This window comes from Arachis duranensis, chromosome 10, assembly GCF_000817695.3.
Source record: "Arachis duranensis cultivar V14167 chromosome 10, aradu.V14167.gnm2.J7QH, whole genome shotgun sequence".
Lineage (NCBI taxonomy): Eukaryota > Viridiplantae > Streptophyta > Magnoliopsida > Fabales > Fabaceae > Arachis > Arachis duranensis.
In genome coordinates, this window is record NC_029781.3 from 105,215,489 (window position 1) to 105,230,306 (window position 14,818).

The 14,818-nt window shown below is 29.0% G+C and overlaps 3 protein-coding genes and 1 pseudogene across 3 annotated transcripts in view; 2 read left to right on the forward strand and 2 right to left on the reverse strand.

The window, feature by feature from the left end:
* Window positions 1-165: 165 nt before the first annotated feature.
* LOC107472027 (uncharacterized) lies at window positions 166-4,200 on the forward strand (annotated as a pseudogene).
* A 459-nt stretch (window positions 4,201-4,659) lies between these two features.
* Window positions 4,660-8,409, forward strand: LOC107471687 (cytochrome P450 704B1). The gene is made up of 6 exons (XM_021132801.2): window positions 4,660-4,935; window positions 5,244-5,459; window positions 6,184-6,480; window positions 6,673-7,050; window positions 7,562-7,762; window positions 8,230-8,409. The coding sequence occupies exons 1-6, from the start codon at window positions 4,660-4,662 to the stop codon at window positions 8,407-8,409; spliced, it is 1,548 nt and encodes a 515-aa protein (XP_020988460.2).
* Window positions 8,410-9,216: 807 nt separating this feature from the next.
* On the reverse strand, window positions 9,217-12,127 carry LOC110277002 (B3 domain-containing protein REM9-like). The gene is made up of 6 exons (XM_052255751.1): window positions 11,977-12,127; window positions 11,440-11,633; window positions 10,644-10,920; window positions 10,043-10,147; window positions 9,711-9,780; window positions 9,217-9,448 (listed from the first exon to the last, which is right to left on the reverse strand). The coding sequence occupies exons 1-6, from the start codon at window positions 12,125-12,127 to the stop codon at window positions 9,217-9,219; spliced, it is 1,029 nt and encodes a 342-aa protein (XP_052111711.1).
* Window positions 12,128-14,308: 2,181 nt separating this feature from the next.
* LOC107471770 (B3 domain-containing transcription factor VRN1-like) overlaps window positions 14,309-14,818 on the reverse strand; it is a 3,366-nt gene continuing 2,856 nt past the window's right edge. The window contains exons 7-8 of the mRNA XM_052254857.1: window positions 14,650-14,732; window positions 14,309-14,557 (exon numbers count right to left, since the gene is read on the reverse strand). Of these exons, the coding sequence (XP_052110817.1) occupies window positions 14,318-14,557; window positions 14,650-14,732 (323 nt within the window). The 3' untranslated portion in view covers window positions 14,309-14,317. The remainder of the gene's footprint in view (window positions 14,558-14,649; window positions 14,733-14,818) is intronic.

Below are 14,818 nucleotides of genomic sequence, written 5' to 3' on the forward strand. Positions count from 1 at the left end.
GAGCCAAGCGAACTTTAGTTTGGTTAGTAGTACTTTTGAATGAAAGAAAATTCTTGAAAAGTTCCAAGTAAATGTATATTAATTAGATCATCATATGAGTATTTTTCTTTCCATAGAAAAGTATAGAAAACGTAAACACTCAAATCATATCAATAAAAAAGACCACGTCTGTCTCTTCCCCCTGTATTTCACTGACCCCTTCATCGTACTCCCTCAAATCCGTTGCTTCCATTTTTAATTACTATCATTACTTAATCAAATTACTTAATCAAATCCCACCCTATTAAAAACCCACCACTCCCATCTCAAAGCATCCTCATCACTACTCCAACCTCGTTTTCTTCACTCCTCGGTTTTCCCAACGTAACCGTTTTTTTTCTTCTCTTATAGTTTTGAACACTAATCTCCATTCGTAGATAGCATAGAAGAAACAAACAAACAAAAAAAATGGGTTCTGAAGTGGAAAGTCCTATTCCAAACGAAAACCATGATTCCAACGGTAATAACGTCAACAACGACGTGACCGTTACAAAAACTCTAACAATCGTGCAACCTCATTCGCTTCTCCCGAAGCCAGCACCACCAGCTAAACTTAACAGCAATAATCGAAACGACGCCGTTTCGCGTTTGGCAGTCGGGAAATTCTTCCGCCAGCGCAGCAACGACTTGTCGTCTGCGATCTCAAGAGGCATCTCGTCAATCAAGCAATCCATCGAAAACGACGAGTCGTTTAACAAGAACGACAAGGACTCTAGTGGCGACGTTACGGAGTTCAATCTGCCGGGAGTCAAGGTGGTTGTGACGGATAAAAAAGAAAACGACGTGTCGTTTTCGACGAAGGGACGAGTGATTAGCTTCTTCTCGAGGTCCAACTGCAGGGACTGCAGCGCGGTTAGGAGGTTATTCAGAGAGCGAGGATTGAGGTTCGTGGAGATCAATGTCGACGTGTACGTGGAGAGAGAGAAGGAGCTGGTGGATCGGACGGGGAGCAAGACGGTGCCGAAGATCTTCTTCGACGGGGAACTGATCGGAGGGTTGGTGGAGCTGAACGTGATGATGAGGAACGGCGACGGAGAATTGCGGCGGCGGTTGTTGAGGGAGGAGGGAGGGAAATGTTCCGGTGCTGACGCGCCTGCAGCGCCGGCATACGGATTTGATGATGACGTGGCAAAAGACGAAGAAGAAGAAGAAGGGGAGATGGTGAGGGTTGTGAGGGTGATGAGGCAGAGATTGCCGATTCAGGACCGTTGGATTAAAATGAAGCTTGTGAGGAACTGTTTCAGTGGGACCGACTTAGTGGACTTTCTCCTTCATTATCTTCACTCTTCTCGTCCCAAGGTACGTTAATATATAATAACTATTTATTTTATTTTATTTTATTTTTTAGTATATTTTAAGTAATACAAAATTGTTGTACTGTTGATATGATATTATTAGGATTAGTTTGGTCAATGTTTTCAAATTTTGAGTATGAAATTAAACTTTGGTACACATTCTGAACTTTCCCATCAGTTATCACGTTTTGGTGTATGTTGATTTTTTTTTAAAAAAATTTAGTGTACATGATAGTTATTAAATTAATTATTATATATGTATAAATATATAGTATTTAATTTATATTTTATATTTTAGTATACTATACGAGTGATTAATTTAGTAATTGATTTTGATGATTGATTATCGTATAAGAAGAATGCTAAAAGAGCTAGTAAAATTTATTATTTTTGATTTGTAGTTAATTAATAATATTTAAAAATATAGATTAAAAATATATTATTAGATTGTTAAATTGAAAAATTAAATTAATAACAAAAATACTAGCTACCAATATTAAATTCCGCCTAATCTTGAATTTTTTCATCTTATAATTTGGCCAATTATTTTCATTGTTTTTTAATTACAATAGAAAATTAGAAAAGAACAACTAGGGGCCTAGCATAAGTGGTCCTAAGTACTAATGAGATCAAAAGTATAATAAACCAAACAAAGCCTGTTGGCTGGTGGGGGAGTCCCAAAGATATATGGACTCATTCCATTGACCCAAAATGAGAAAAATGGCACATGGGTTTGAATGATTGATTCTTTTCTCGACTGTAAAATTTTCAAAAGTTTGGGTTATCACTTTCTTAATTTGTAGGATTAAACATAAACTTTTATGAAAGAGGAGTTGGTACGATGATTCATTGATTCATGTTAAAGAAGTTTATAAAAGAATGAAAACTAAGATATTTTACAATTACTTCTTAAATAATTAGTAATAATTCAATCCAAATAATTATTTTTATAATTGTTAAACAAGTACAATCCCGATTTCTTTATAAACAAATAAATTCTGCAATATAAAAACTTTAAAAATAAAATACCAAAATGAATTATTTATACTATAATATTAAGGCATATATCCTTATTTTCATTTCTAACAAAAATTTCCAGGCTGTGGAGATTGGAAAACAATTGTGCCAGAAGCACTTCATACATCATGTTTTGGGGTAAGAAAAGAACTCTCTGAAACTAACTATACATATACATGCACCATATATAAGGGACACTCTTAGTCTTATAGTGATTTTCTTATATGTGTTTTGATCCACAAATGATAGTGAACCAAAGGCTGCAGCTGAACTTTGTGACAGGATTACCAAGATTATGTCAGCTATTCTTGAGTCTTATGCTTCTGATGATAGAAAACATGTTGATTATGTGGCCATTAGTAAAAGCGAAGAATTTAGGAGGTATATTAAATGCTTCAAAACACCACAAATACTAAGTTTTTTTACTATGAATGCATAATTTGCAAATTAACAAGCCTACTCTTGGAAATGCAGGTATGTTAACATGACCCAGGATCTTCAGAGGGTGGATCTGTTGGAGCTATCAGAAAACGAGAAGCTTGCTTTCTTCTTGAATTTGTATAATGCAATGGTAATCCATGCTGTGATAAGAGTAGGAGTGGGGCAAGAAGGTGCAATTAACAGGAGATCCTTCTCTGATTTCCTGTATTTGATTGGAGGACATCCTTATTCTCCTAGTACTATCAAAAATGGTATTCTCAGAAGTAACAGAAGGTCACCATATTCATTAGTTAAGCCCTTCAGCACTGGAGACCCTCGGTTAGAGGTAATCTGATTTTTTTTTTTTTATTTGTTATATATTTCTTCTGGTTGGTTCAAAATTCGCAATTATATATATCAAAGCTTAGTTGGTTTGACATAATACGATATTGATCTTATGTTTTGGTGAATTTTGTTTTTATTTTTTTTTTACCTCTAAATTAAAAAAAGAACTGTTAGAAAAGTTTTCTTAAGCAGGGTAACATAATTGTATTGTATGTTCTGTTTTGCTTTGTTTTGAATAAGTGAGACACACACTTAAATAGTAAGTACTAATCATGAAACTATATATACTCTCTTAAAAGTCAAATTCATAAAAGAAAATTATCTACATAAAAATAAAAACAGTGCTGCAGCCTCAGTTTGTGTTTTCCAAATTGATTCACTTTTTTTCACTATAATTAAGTGAATACAAAGTAACAGTAACTTATTATTTCTAATTGCAGCTTGCTCTTCTGAAAATGAATCCGTTAATTCACTTTGGAATTTGTAATGGTACAAAGTCAAGCCCAAAAGTGAGGTTCTTCTCACCCCATAGAGTTGCAGAAGAACTGAGAGGTGCTGCAAGAGAGTTCTTTGCAAATGATGGAATTGAAGTTAATTTGGAGAAGAGAACCGTTTATCTAAGTCCCATTTTCAAGTGGTAAGCAAAATTTTTCCCTACTTTTCTTTAATATGGAGTTCATTAAATTAGTTGCATGTAAAGATTTTTTTTTATGCTTTTAGATGGTTTTTGCTTATTTAAGAAATATTATTTATAAATAAAAACAATTTAATGGTAAATTCGTAATTACAAAATTGGCAGGTATGGCATGGATTTTGGACAAGAGAGAAACATTCTAAATTGGATGATAAGTTACTTGGATCCAAATAAAGCAGGCCTTGTGACACATCTCTTGAGTGATGCTGCTTCTGTTAATATCTCATACAAGAATTATGATTGGTCAATAAATTCTTGAGTAGTAGTATTGAACAAATTTTGATTCATCTCCTATCGCCACCAAATTCTTGAGATGTTCATTGTAATTTTGAAGGGTGTGTGGGACAACATGTGTATATATATCTTTTTACATGATAAAAATTTATTGATGGTAGCATTCAAATTAAATCCTTCAAGTAAAAAAAAAAAGAATTTATCCGCTCAATCTAATTTTTGTCATGTCATTATTGTCTTAACTCTGCATGCATTTACTAATATTAACAGCAACGACCAAAATCAAATATTTAAAATTTACCTGAATCAATAAAAATATAAAAAGTAGCTTTTTCAGGCATAAATTATATTCCATAATTTCAAGAAATTTAATTAGGTCAATGGCATGAAACAAATGAACCTTTTCATGCATTCAAAGATTGTGACAACATGTTGCTTTGCTAAAACCACACATAAAGGAAACCACTAACATACCTACATCCTAACCCTCTCTTGACATCCTTTAATTAATATAAAGAAGCTCATCAATTAATCACCATTGCATTCATTTTTTTATGACATATTACTAGGTTCTTAAAAATGGGACAAGAGACAAGCCCTTCATTAGAATGCAACATGGGAAGTTTGGTGCTATTGATGTTAATGTTTGTTTCATGGATGCTAATACATAGATGGAGTCAGAGGAACAATAAAGGCCCCAAGACTTGGCCTTTTCTTGGGTCTGTGATTGAATTGTTGATGAACTATGATAGGATGCATGATTGGCTTGTTCAATATTTGGCCAAGTCAAAAACTGTTGTGGTTCAAATGCCATTTACAACCCATACTTACATTGCTGATCCTGTTAATGTGGAACATGTGCTCAAGACCAATTTCAATAACTATCCAAAGGTAAAATCTAAATGACATCCTTTCTTTTCCTTTCAATGATGGGTACTAAATTCTTAGTTGAGAATTTGTTTGGAAGATTAAACTTATTTCAACCATAGTATATTTGTATAGTTGTTTTTGTTTTATATAATCATTTATATGAAAATAAATTATTTACTAGTATTACTAAAAAGTGGTTTTGAGATAAAATTACTATAAAAAGAGGCTTGCTAACATATATATAAAAAATTATATTTTAAATACATTAAGTCAGTAACTACATAAAAAATTAAAAAAATTTCTATTATTATGCTCTTAAAATAATGCAGGGTGAAGTGTATCATTCTTATATGGAGGTATTGCTTGGAGATGGGATATTTAATGTTGATGGTGAACTTTGGAGGAAACAGAGAAAGACAGCAAGCTTAGAGTTTGCATCAAGAAATTTGAGGGATTTCAGTACAAAAGTTTTCAGAGAGTATGCCTTAAAATTATCTACCATTCTCTCCCAAGCTTCTTTCCTCAACAAAGAAATAGATATGCAGGTGCCTACAAATATTTACATTCATTAATTTATGGTCTTATTTTTATGATTTTACTTTAACTCTTCATTTTTTGTTTTGATTTTGATGGATAATTCGTTCTCTAACCAAAGTAAATTATAATTCAATCCTCATTTATTAAATGTTTAATTACTTCGTCGAATTTTCAATTAGATCTTTATTTTTTTTTTCAATTGGGTCCATAATCTATATACCATATCAGATTTTGTAATTAAGTCTCTGTCGTTACAAAAACATTGAAATCAACTGAATATTCTATTAAATAAAATAGAATATTCAGTCAAGTATTAGACATATTTGTTTTGTTTAGTGGAATATTCCGTTAATTTCAATGTTTTTGTCACGACATGAACTTAATTACAAAATCTGATATGGTATAGAGACCCAATTGAAAAGAAAAAAAAAATATAGGGACCTAATTGAAAATTTGGTAAAACTATGTAAACCGACAGAATAATTAAACTTTATAAAAAAAAGCGGCATTTTTCATGGATAAAAACCAAATTGTTATTTTATTTTAATTAGGGACCAAGTTGGCCAAGAAAAATAGTAGTTAGAAACCAAATTGGGTATTCAATCTAAAAAAATATTTTGAATACAAATATTTTTAAAAGCATTTGATTTAGGTATCTATGGTTATTTGTTAGTTTCTAATTCCTATACTAAATCTAAGCCAAATTACAAACACCAATTTCCAATTTTGTAGGAGTTGTTGATGAGAATGACTTTAGACTCCATATGTAAGGTTGGATTTGGTGTGGAAATTGGAACCTTGGCTCCTAATTTACCAGAAAATTCTTTTGCTCAAGCTTTTGACACTGCAAACACCATTGTCACGCTTCGCTTCATCGATCCGCTATGGCGAATCAAGAAGTTTCTAAACATTGGTTCAGAAGCACAGCTTGAAAGAAGCATGAAAGCCATTGATGATTTCACTTACAATGTCATTCGGAGAAGGAAAGCAGAGATAGAGCTTTCTAAAAACAATGGACAACAAAGTAAGGTATATATTTATACAAATTAGTCCTCAAAACTTCGAATTATAACAAATTAGTCCCTGAAAAATGTACGTTATATTACAAGTTTTCGAAAAATCATAATACTTTATTTCTCTAAAAATCTTAAATTATAACAATTTTAATACATCATTGAAGTGTGATAAATTGGTTTTCATTTTTTTTCTTGTTAAAATCAGATAAAGCATGATATATTATCAAGATTTATAGAGCTAGGGGGAAACAATGCCACAGACAAGAGTCTGAGAGATGTTGTGTTGAACTTTGTGATCGCCGGCCGAGACACGACGGCGACAACTCTGTCGTGGGCGATATACATGGTGATGACACATGCTCATGTTGCTGACAAGCTTTACTTGGAGCTCAAGACATTTGAGGAGAACAGAGCAAAAGATGAAGGTGTTACTCTGAATCAATGTGACATTGGAGACTCTGAATCATTCAATCAAAGAGTGGAGCAATTTTCAAAGTTTTTGAATAAAGATTCATTAGAGAGATTGCATTATTTGCATGCAGTCATTACAGAGACACTAAGATTGTATCCAGCAGTTCCTCAGGTATGTACCTGCATCTCTTGTAATTTTTTTTTAACAAGAAAACTCGATACAATATAGTAGAGCGAAAGAACATAAACAAACAAAAAAACAAAACTAAAAAAATAAATCTAATACGCTGTTATTTCTTATGTTACCATCAACAGCAAAAGGAATTTACATGACTTCATTCTTTATAGTTCGAAAACGACCTATTAATAATTTTCGCAATACTTGGTTTTTGTTCTAAAATATCTTTTTGTTTTTTTCAGCCAAACATTTCAAATAACCGCAAAGAATCACTTCTTACACTTCTTCCTACTAAAAATTTTTCTCCAACTTTTAAAATGTTACAATGTGTTTGGAACAAGATATAGTCTATTATTAACGACGGTTTTAAATTGCAGTTAAAATTTCAAATATAAATATATTGTGACGGCATAAGGTGATATACTTTGCAATCTAAAACCATAAATTCGATCTATTTTCAGTGCAGCCTTAATTTCTTGTATGATATATCAATGGTTGAATGTAGGATCCTAAGGGAGTGTTAGAGGATGATGTGTTACCAGATGGAACAAAAATAAAAGCAGGGGGAATGGTAACATATGTTCCATACTCTATGGGAAGAATGGAATATAATTGGGGACCTGATGCACCTTCATTCATACCTGAAAGATGGTTCAAAGATGGTGTTCTCCAAAATGAATCTCCATTCAAATTCACTGCTTTTCAGGTAACTTCATCACCCATTCAAATATTGTTATAGGATTGCACATATGTGATGAATTAATTATTCAAATATGGAAACAATTTCATGAGTTTTTTATCTTATAAAATGGTAATATGTTTAAGAAAAGACAGTTTTATTAAAAAACAGAACTAACTAATCATAAGACAAAGGGTCGACTCCAAGTCATTGTTTTTTTAACAATTTGGAGTCCAACTTTTATTTAACATTATTATGGATACGAAAATAATTAAACTCGACTATCAACTGCACTTATTACAAAATATGATTGACTACAAATTTAAGCAAAGAGACGTAATTTTAAAAAAAAAATTGTACGATTTTTTCGATCTAAATAAAGTAGGACTTCAGGAAAAAGATTTGATTTGAGTAATCTAACAAAAAATTATCAGAGTTTTAATTTTTTTTTAAGTAGAAAGACATAAATAATATTTTAAGTATGGATTTTTCAGGGAGGGCCAAGGATATGCCTTGGGAAGGACTCAGCATACCTACAAATGAGGATGGTGATGGCTATTTTGTGCAGATTTTATAAGTTTAATTTGGTGGCTGGTCACCAAGTTAATTATAGAATGATGACTATTTTGTCAATGGCTCATGGCTTGAAGCTAACCATACAAAGGCGCCTTTGATCTATAATCTCATCACATTTTTTATGTGATGCAATAAATAAATAAATCTTTCATAATTAAGATTTTCATTATTATTTATTTGCATGATGCAGTTGTAGGTGTTGCTTCTTTCATTCAAAAGAGAAAGAAAGAGAAATGAATTGAACTAGCAATTAAGGGGGCCAAAATAACAAGTAGTTCTTGTTCTGAAATAAAATAATGTAATATGTAACCTGAAATCAAAAGATAATGTCATATACTAACTAAATTTTTCAAACTTCAAAACTATTTTATTAAGAAGAATGTTTTACTCTTTATATATCTCTCTCTTATACATTTATATTTTTAATATACAAATAATGATAAAATATAAAAAAATAACAAAATTTTCTTTTATACTATAAAAAGATGAAAAAAATAACTTAGTATATAAAAAATAATACAAATATCATTTTTCTTCATCAAAGGGATATTATTAGAGAAATTTGAATAATAAATAGATACTATATAATATGTTATTAATTAATATTAATGCTAATTAATAGTACTTACGATGACATAATCAACAATACATGATATGAGAGTATTTTTTTTTTTTGAAACAAAAAACTCAATACATTAAAGTAGAACATTGATAAAAAAGTACTAGACAGTAAAATAAACTAAGCATCATATGGGAGTTTAGTTACCAAAATACATACAATGATGACAAAATTAAACTCCAAACAGTTATATTAGTAACCAATATGATAACACAAAAGAGTATCAACCTAAAGATGAAAACAAAAGCCTTAATCTTGTGCTTCATAGAACAAACACACAACCTAACTATTTTGATTTTACAGTTGAAACTTCAAAGATAGGATTTTGGTCATCAACAAGTTTGAAGGAACAAAAGTCACCAGCATTCAATTTGCATTCTTTTGCAAAATTCAACCATCCTTCAGAAAATGCACCGCGTGCTAACAATTTCACTGGCCGTAAAATTTCTCCAAATTTCAAATTCACAAGTTTTCCAAGACAATCTTTGTGCCTACGACAAAATCCATTTGGTATGAACTGCAAAAATAAATAAATAAATAAACAAATAAAATGAAAAGACAACTTTATGAATAAGTAGCTTATATTACGCAATACGCACGATTTTGATGAAAAATCAGATGCAATTAATTTCATATGAAAGTGATAATTGAAAATTTTAAATTTGTCAAATCATTTAATAACTATCAGTAACTGCACTTGAATTTTTGCTTATTATTTTCCAAATTTTAGGATATCCATCTCTTTTTCATATTTTTTTAATTTTTAAAATATTTACTTATACAGTAGATCCACTAAGGTGATAATCTTTAATTTCAAGGATAAATTCATCATCCTGCATGTTGGGAGCTCCTGCAGAAATATAAAGAGAATGAAAATATATTTATAGAAATTAAAATAATATAATAAATCATGTATCCATTTTGCTCTAAGCCTTTAGATGCTTTAGACCAAAAAGTTTTCTTATTTTAAAACCACTTAAATATTTAAATTAATAATTTATTCAAATAAGAAATTAAACTCTCAAAAACCAATTGTAAATATGGCATGGCATGATCATTGTATCCACCAAAGTAAAATGGAGAAAAAAAAAAGGGGAAAGAATAATATTTACTGTCACGGATTCTCATGAAAGTTCCATCACTGCTTCTTTTTCTTTTTCTAGATTGACTGGTTTGCCCTTGCACTTTCTTTGGCTGAGGGAGGCTTTGATAATGGTCTGCTACATACCATAACAATTAAATAAAAAAAAGCAAATAATATACATTGTTTTTTAAAAGAATATTGATTGAAAATCTCAATTCATCCTCTAATTATCTTTCTAATACTAAAAAGAGTAAAAAAAACTTAAATACAGATGTTATTTTCTAAAAACATCAATAATTTTCTTATTTAAAAATTAATAACATAATTAGGAGAATAAGTTAGAACTTTAAATCATTTTTTTATAAAAATATAAAAAAATTCAAAATTTCTTTATCTAAAAATTAAGAGGACAATTAAAACAATGATGAATTATGACTCACAATAATTTTTCTAATCATAATACTAATTTCTACCAAAATTGGGCTCATTTTCTTTATAATTTAACCTTAATTCAACTCAAGATTGTTCATATAACATCTTTCAAGCAATATATTCGAAGTAACTTTATATTAAACAACATCATCAATAATAATAATAATAAGTGATGAAACAATTAAAAATGATGAAACCTGGCAAGTTTTGGTGGCAAAGGCTTATTGGTTGCTGTTTGGGTCTGATGAGAAAAATGTTGAAGGAAAGTGGAGTGTCCTTAATCATCTCAAAAACACAAACATCACCAAATTTTAAGCCAAAATCATTGGAAACATTTCTCCAACCAGCACTGAAAGTAGCTCTATCACCACAAAATCTTAACACAATATCCCATCTCATGTTACCATTAACTCCAATTTTGGCTTTTCCCTCTAACCCATGTAAGTGCACTCTCGAAAACTCGATTGGTATACGCTGTTCCAAAATCATGGTTTACGAGGAAATAAAACACAAAATAATGTTACAACATAGTCAGAAATCACTAAAAATTTTTTACACTATTTTTTTTGACATTTTGTATATAAATCTAATATTATATATAAAAATATAAAAAAGGAAATTGATTAAAAACATGATGAATAATCTCCGTTCCAATAATTCCGCAAGTTTTATCTACTAAGCATGAGTTTGACCTTTTAATTTCACAACCGCAATATCTGCAATAACTAATATAACAATAATTAGGTATATTTTTAAGAAGGTAGTTTTCATAATCTTAAAAATTAAAATTACCGAAAAATACTATATTTTGTTGGTTGTTAAAAACAATTAAATATTGTACTCTACTCAATTTTATGGTAAACTTTTTTTCTCAACAAGTTATTATATACCAGAAGAGGTCAAAAATAAAATAAATAAATTTATGCAATGCATATAAAAAGAAAATGTGAAATAAAAATTCATAAAATAGAAAAGATGTGGAGAGAAAATTACCAGTAGATCATGTGAAATATAAGATCTTTGCATTTCTAGTATGAAGCAAGGATATTTTGAGTTTAGGCAGAAAACTTGGGCTCTATTCATCAATGCTTTTTTGCTTTGAAATTCTACTGCCAACGGTTTATTATCCTTCTTCGGAGCAATTTTTGAATCACTTTGAACTCTTTTAAGTCTTTCACTACAAGCTCCTACAAAATTCAAATTAAATAAATTCAACTACTTTCACTATTTCTAAGGTAGAAGAAATTCATCAAAATAGCATGCATAATCAAATATGGGATTTTACAACTTGTAAACCTAAATTTTCAATAAAAAATGAAAAAAATTAACTTCTTATAAAATATCCTAAATTTTATTTTTTGAAAGCTTTTTTTGTATCCGCTAATGTTTTTAAAAAATTTAGTGCCAAATAAACAACAATTTTATCAGAATAACCACTGACACGAACAAATAAAAAATAATGATCATATATTGCAGCTCTATAAATCGAAAATTTTTAAAACAAAATTAAAACTTCAAACTATTTTTTACCTGTTCTACTTCTTCTTCTGAATTGTTTTTGCTTTTCATTAACTATCTCAATAGATTGATCCTCGTCGTCTTCATCATCATTATGATTTCTATTTGTCTCTTGACGGTGATCATTACGAATACTTCTCAAACTTAAATAATCGATCTCCATAGCACTCAAATCAAACACTATGAGTTCAAATTTAGAATCTCCTTTAAATTTAAAAATGACAAAATATTGGTGTTTTAGTTCTAATAACTCCACAACTCTTTTCCAACCATCATTTAACCAAATACTTTCGTCTTCCTTCCTGCTCCATTTTACTTTTATTTTATCACCCGTTGGTAGCTCCAACAATACGGGATTTGCTAATCCTTTCCAATATTTCTTCACAAAACTTTTTGTCACCTTCTGAAAAAATAAGCAATAATATATAACAATATTAATAGCATGAAAATTAAATAAAAATTGTACATTATTTAATAATTTCTCAACACAATTTTTATTTTTTGACTACAATGAATAAAAATGCATTGAATTTATATATGGTATGAAAGAAGAATTTAAATAATAATACGAACCGTTTCATCATAAAGGTTGGGATGACGAAGAACCTTAAAAAACATGTTATGGTAGGGCATGTTTGTTTGTTGATGATGAAAAAGAAGAACTGAGAATGAAAAAGAGTTAAAAATAAAAACTAATAGATGTGATTTATGAAGATTGAAGAGTGATGAGATTAGGGTAACTGAATCATTTTCAAGGCGTTATTTATATATAAAATTAATGTAGACTTGTAGAGTACGTTTTTGCCTTGGTCACGCTACAGTTTTTTAAAATAAAAATATTTTTTAAAAATTAAAACAATAAACAAGTTTTTTAAAATTTAAAATATGAAAAAATAACTGAATAATCGAACATTTACTCTTTGGTAGAATATTTTGGGAATCGCTTAAAAACTAGATATAATCTTACTAACATGTGCTTTAAGAATATATTTTAAAGATATTATAGAAAAAAATATTTTATTAAAAAATTATTACAAAGATATTTTTTTATATTTTTAATATATTAACTACATAAAAATTTAAATTTTTTATTATTATATTTTTAAACTGTGATCTTGAAACATAATATAGTTAAATTCTTTAAGATAACATAAAATTTTTAATACATCTAATATGTTAAAAATATATTCAAATGACTTGAAATTTTAAAATGCAAATTAATTTTGAAATAAAAATAGAAATTAATTTGTCCAATAACTCATAATGCTTATTTAATTTTTATTCCCTTCCTCCTTAATTGTTTTTCCCCCTAATTGCAGATGAACCGTTTCTATTTGGGTCTTCGTGCCCCTTTCATTGCAAAAATAAATAAATAAATAAATAAAAGAATTTGCTAAAATAATTTGGTATAGATAATTACAATTAAAAATGTTTACAAAAAATTTTATTAAATTAAATTTAAATTTTTTATTAATAATAATATTAATTTGTGCTTTTAAAATACATATTAGTTAAATTCTAAAAATTCTAAAAATTAATATTCATATAGACACAAATATATTTAATGTAGCCTTTCAACAAAAGACACCTAAATAATTTTTTTGTGACTATACCATTTTTTTATTTTTAATATTGGATTAATAATGTTTTTTTAAATTGTGATTTACTGTGGTATTTTTTTAAAATATGGAATAATTTAATGTACAGAATACAAATCGGACCATCCGAATTTTAGATACACAAATCGAACCGTCTATTTTTGTATTCGAACCATCCGATTTGTATTGAAAAAATTAAAAAATTTTGGAGTACACAAATCGAACGGTCCGATCTGTGTACTCCAAAATTTTAAAATTTTTTTAACTCCAGTAATTTTAAAAAACACCAAACATCACCACGTTAAAATATAACACTCATTCTACTACTATATCCAAATTTTTTAGCCTGACTATACACCTAAATGATATTTGATGTGGTAATATTTGCTCTATCAATATTAAACATACTTATATATAATATAATACTATAATAATATAAGTAAAATAAAAAAACTAAATAAAAAATAATTAAATAAAAAATATCATATAATTATTTTTATTATAAATGTAAATTTTTACGAAAAAAATTACAATCCAGCATTCAACAGAAAATACGTTACATGCATTCATGGATACTTAATTCATAATAATATATACATAGTGCTGGTTAGGATAATATTCTCCATATATATATCCATTTGATAATTACTAAAAAAGATTCATTTGACCGAGTCGATCTATCGGTTCTAACCGATTTTTAAAACTTTGCTTAAAATATATATAGACAACATTAACAAGATCTCACGATTTCATTTTCATGAACCATGCTCCTCCCTAGAAATGGAAACATGGAACACAAAATTAGTGGGGTCAGTGAGTTCAAAATGACAAATATCTCCAACAACTAATTTGCATTCTCTTGCGAACTGAATCCAACCTTTACAAAACGAACCAGAATTCAACACTTTCACAGTCCACAATTCTTTTCCAACTTTAAGTGTCACATCTTTTCCAACACATCTTTCATTCTGGCGAATAAACTTTCTTGGTATTTTCTGCAAAAATAAAAATATCTTTAATTATATAGCATACAATAATTTATTTATATTAATATATAATATACAATATTCTAGTAATTAATCCGTACCACGAGTGTTGATGCCTTCAATTTTGATTTTGTTATCAGAAGCTCGAATTGATTATTCGCCTGCCTATTGGGCCTTTCGGACTCTGTTAGACATTAAAAAAAAAAGAAAAAAAAAGTTTAGATTTTGCAACCAAAATAAAATTAAAAAAATAGGAAAATTTTAAATATA

Coding starts and splice junctions, on each gene's coding strand:
- LOC107471687 (XM_021132801.2), top strand. CDS start 4,660: ATGGGAAGTTTGGTGCTATTGATGTTAATGTTTGTTTCATGGATGCTA. Junction 4,936..5,243: donor ATTTCAATAACTATCCAAAG/GTAAAATCTAAA, acceptor AAAATAATGCAG/GGTGAAGTGTATCATTCTTA. Junction 5,460..6,183: donor ACAAAGAAATAGATATGCAG/GTGCCTACAAAT, acceptor CCAATTTTGTAG/GAGTTGTTGATGAGAATGAC.
- LOC110277002 (XM_052255751.1), bottom strand. CDS start 12,127: ATGGAGATCGATTATTTAAGTTTGAGAAGTATTCGTAATGATCACCGT. Junction 11,634..11,976: donor CAGAAGAAGAAGTAGAACAG/GTAAAAAATAGT, acceptor TGAATTTTGTAG/GAGCTTGTAGTGAAAGACTT. Junction 10,921..11,439: donor ATATTTCACATGATCTACTG/GTAATTTTCTCT, acceptor ATTTTGGAACAG/CGTATACCAATCGAGTTTTC.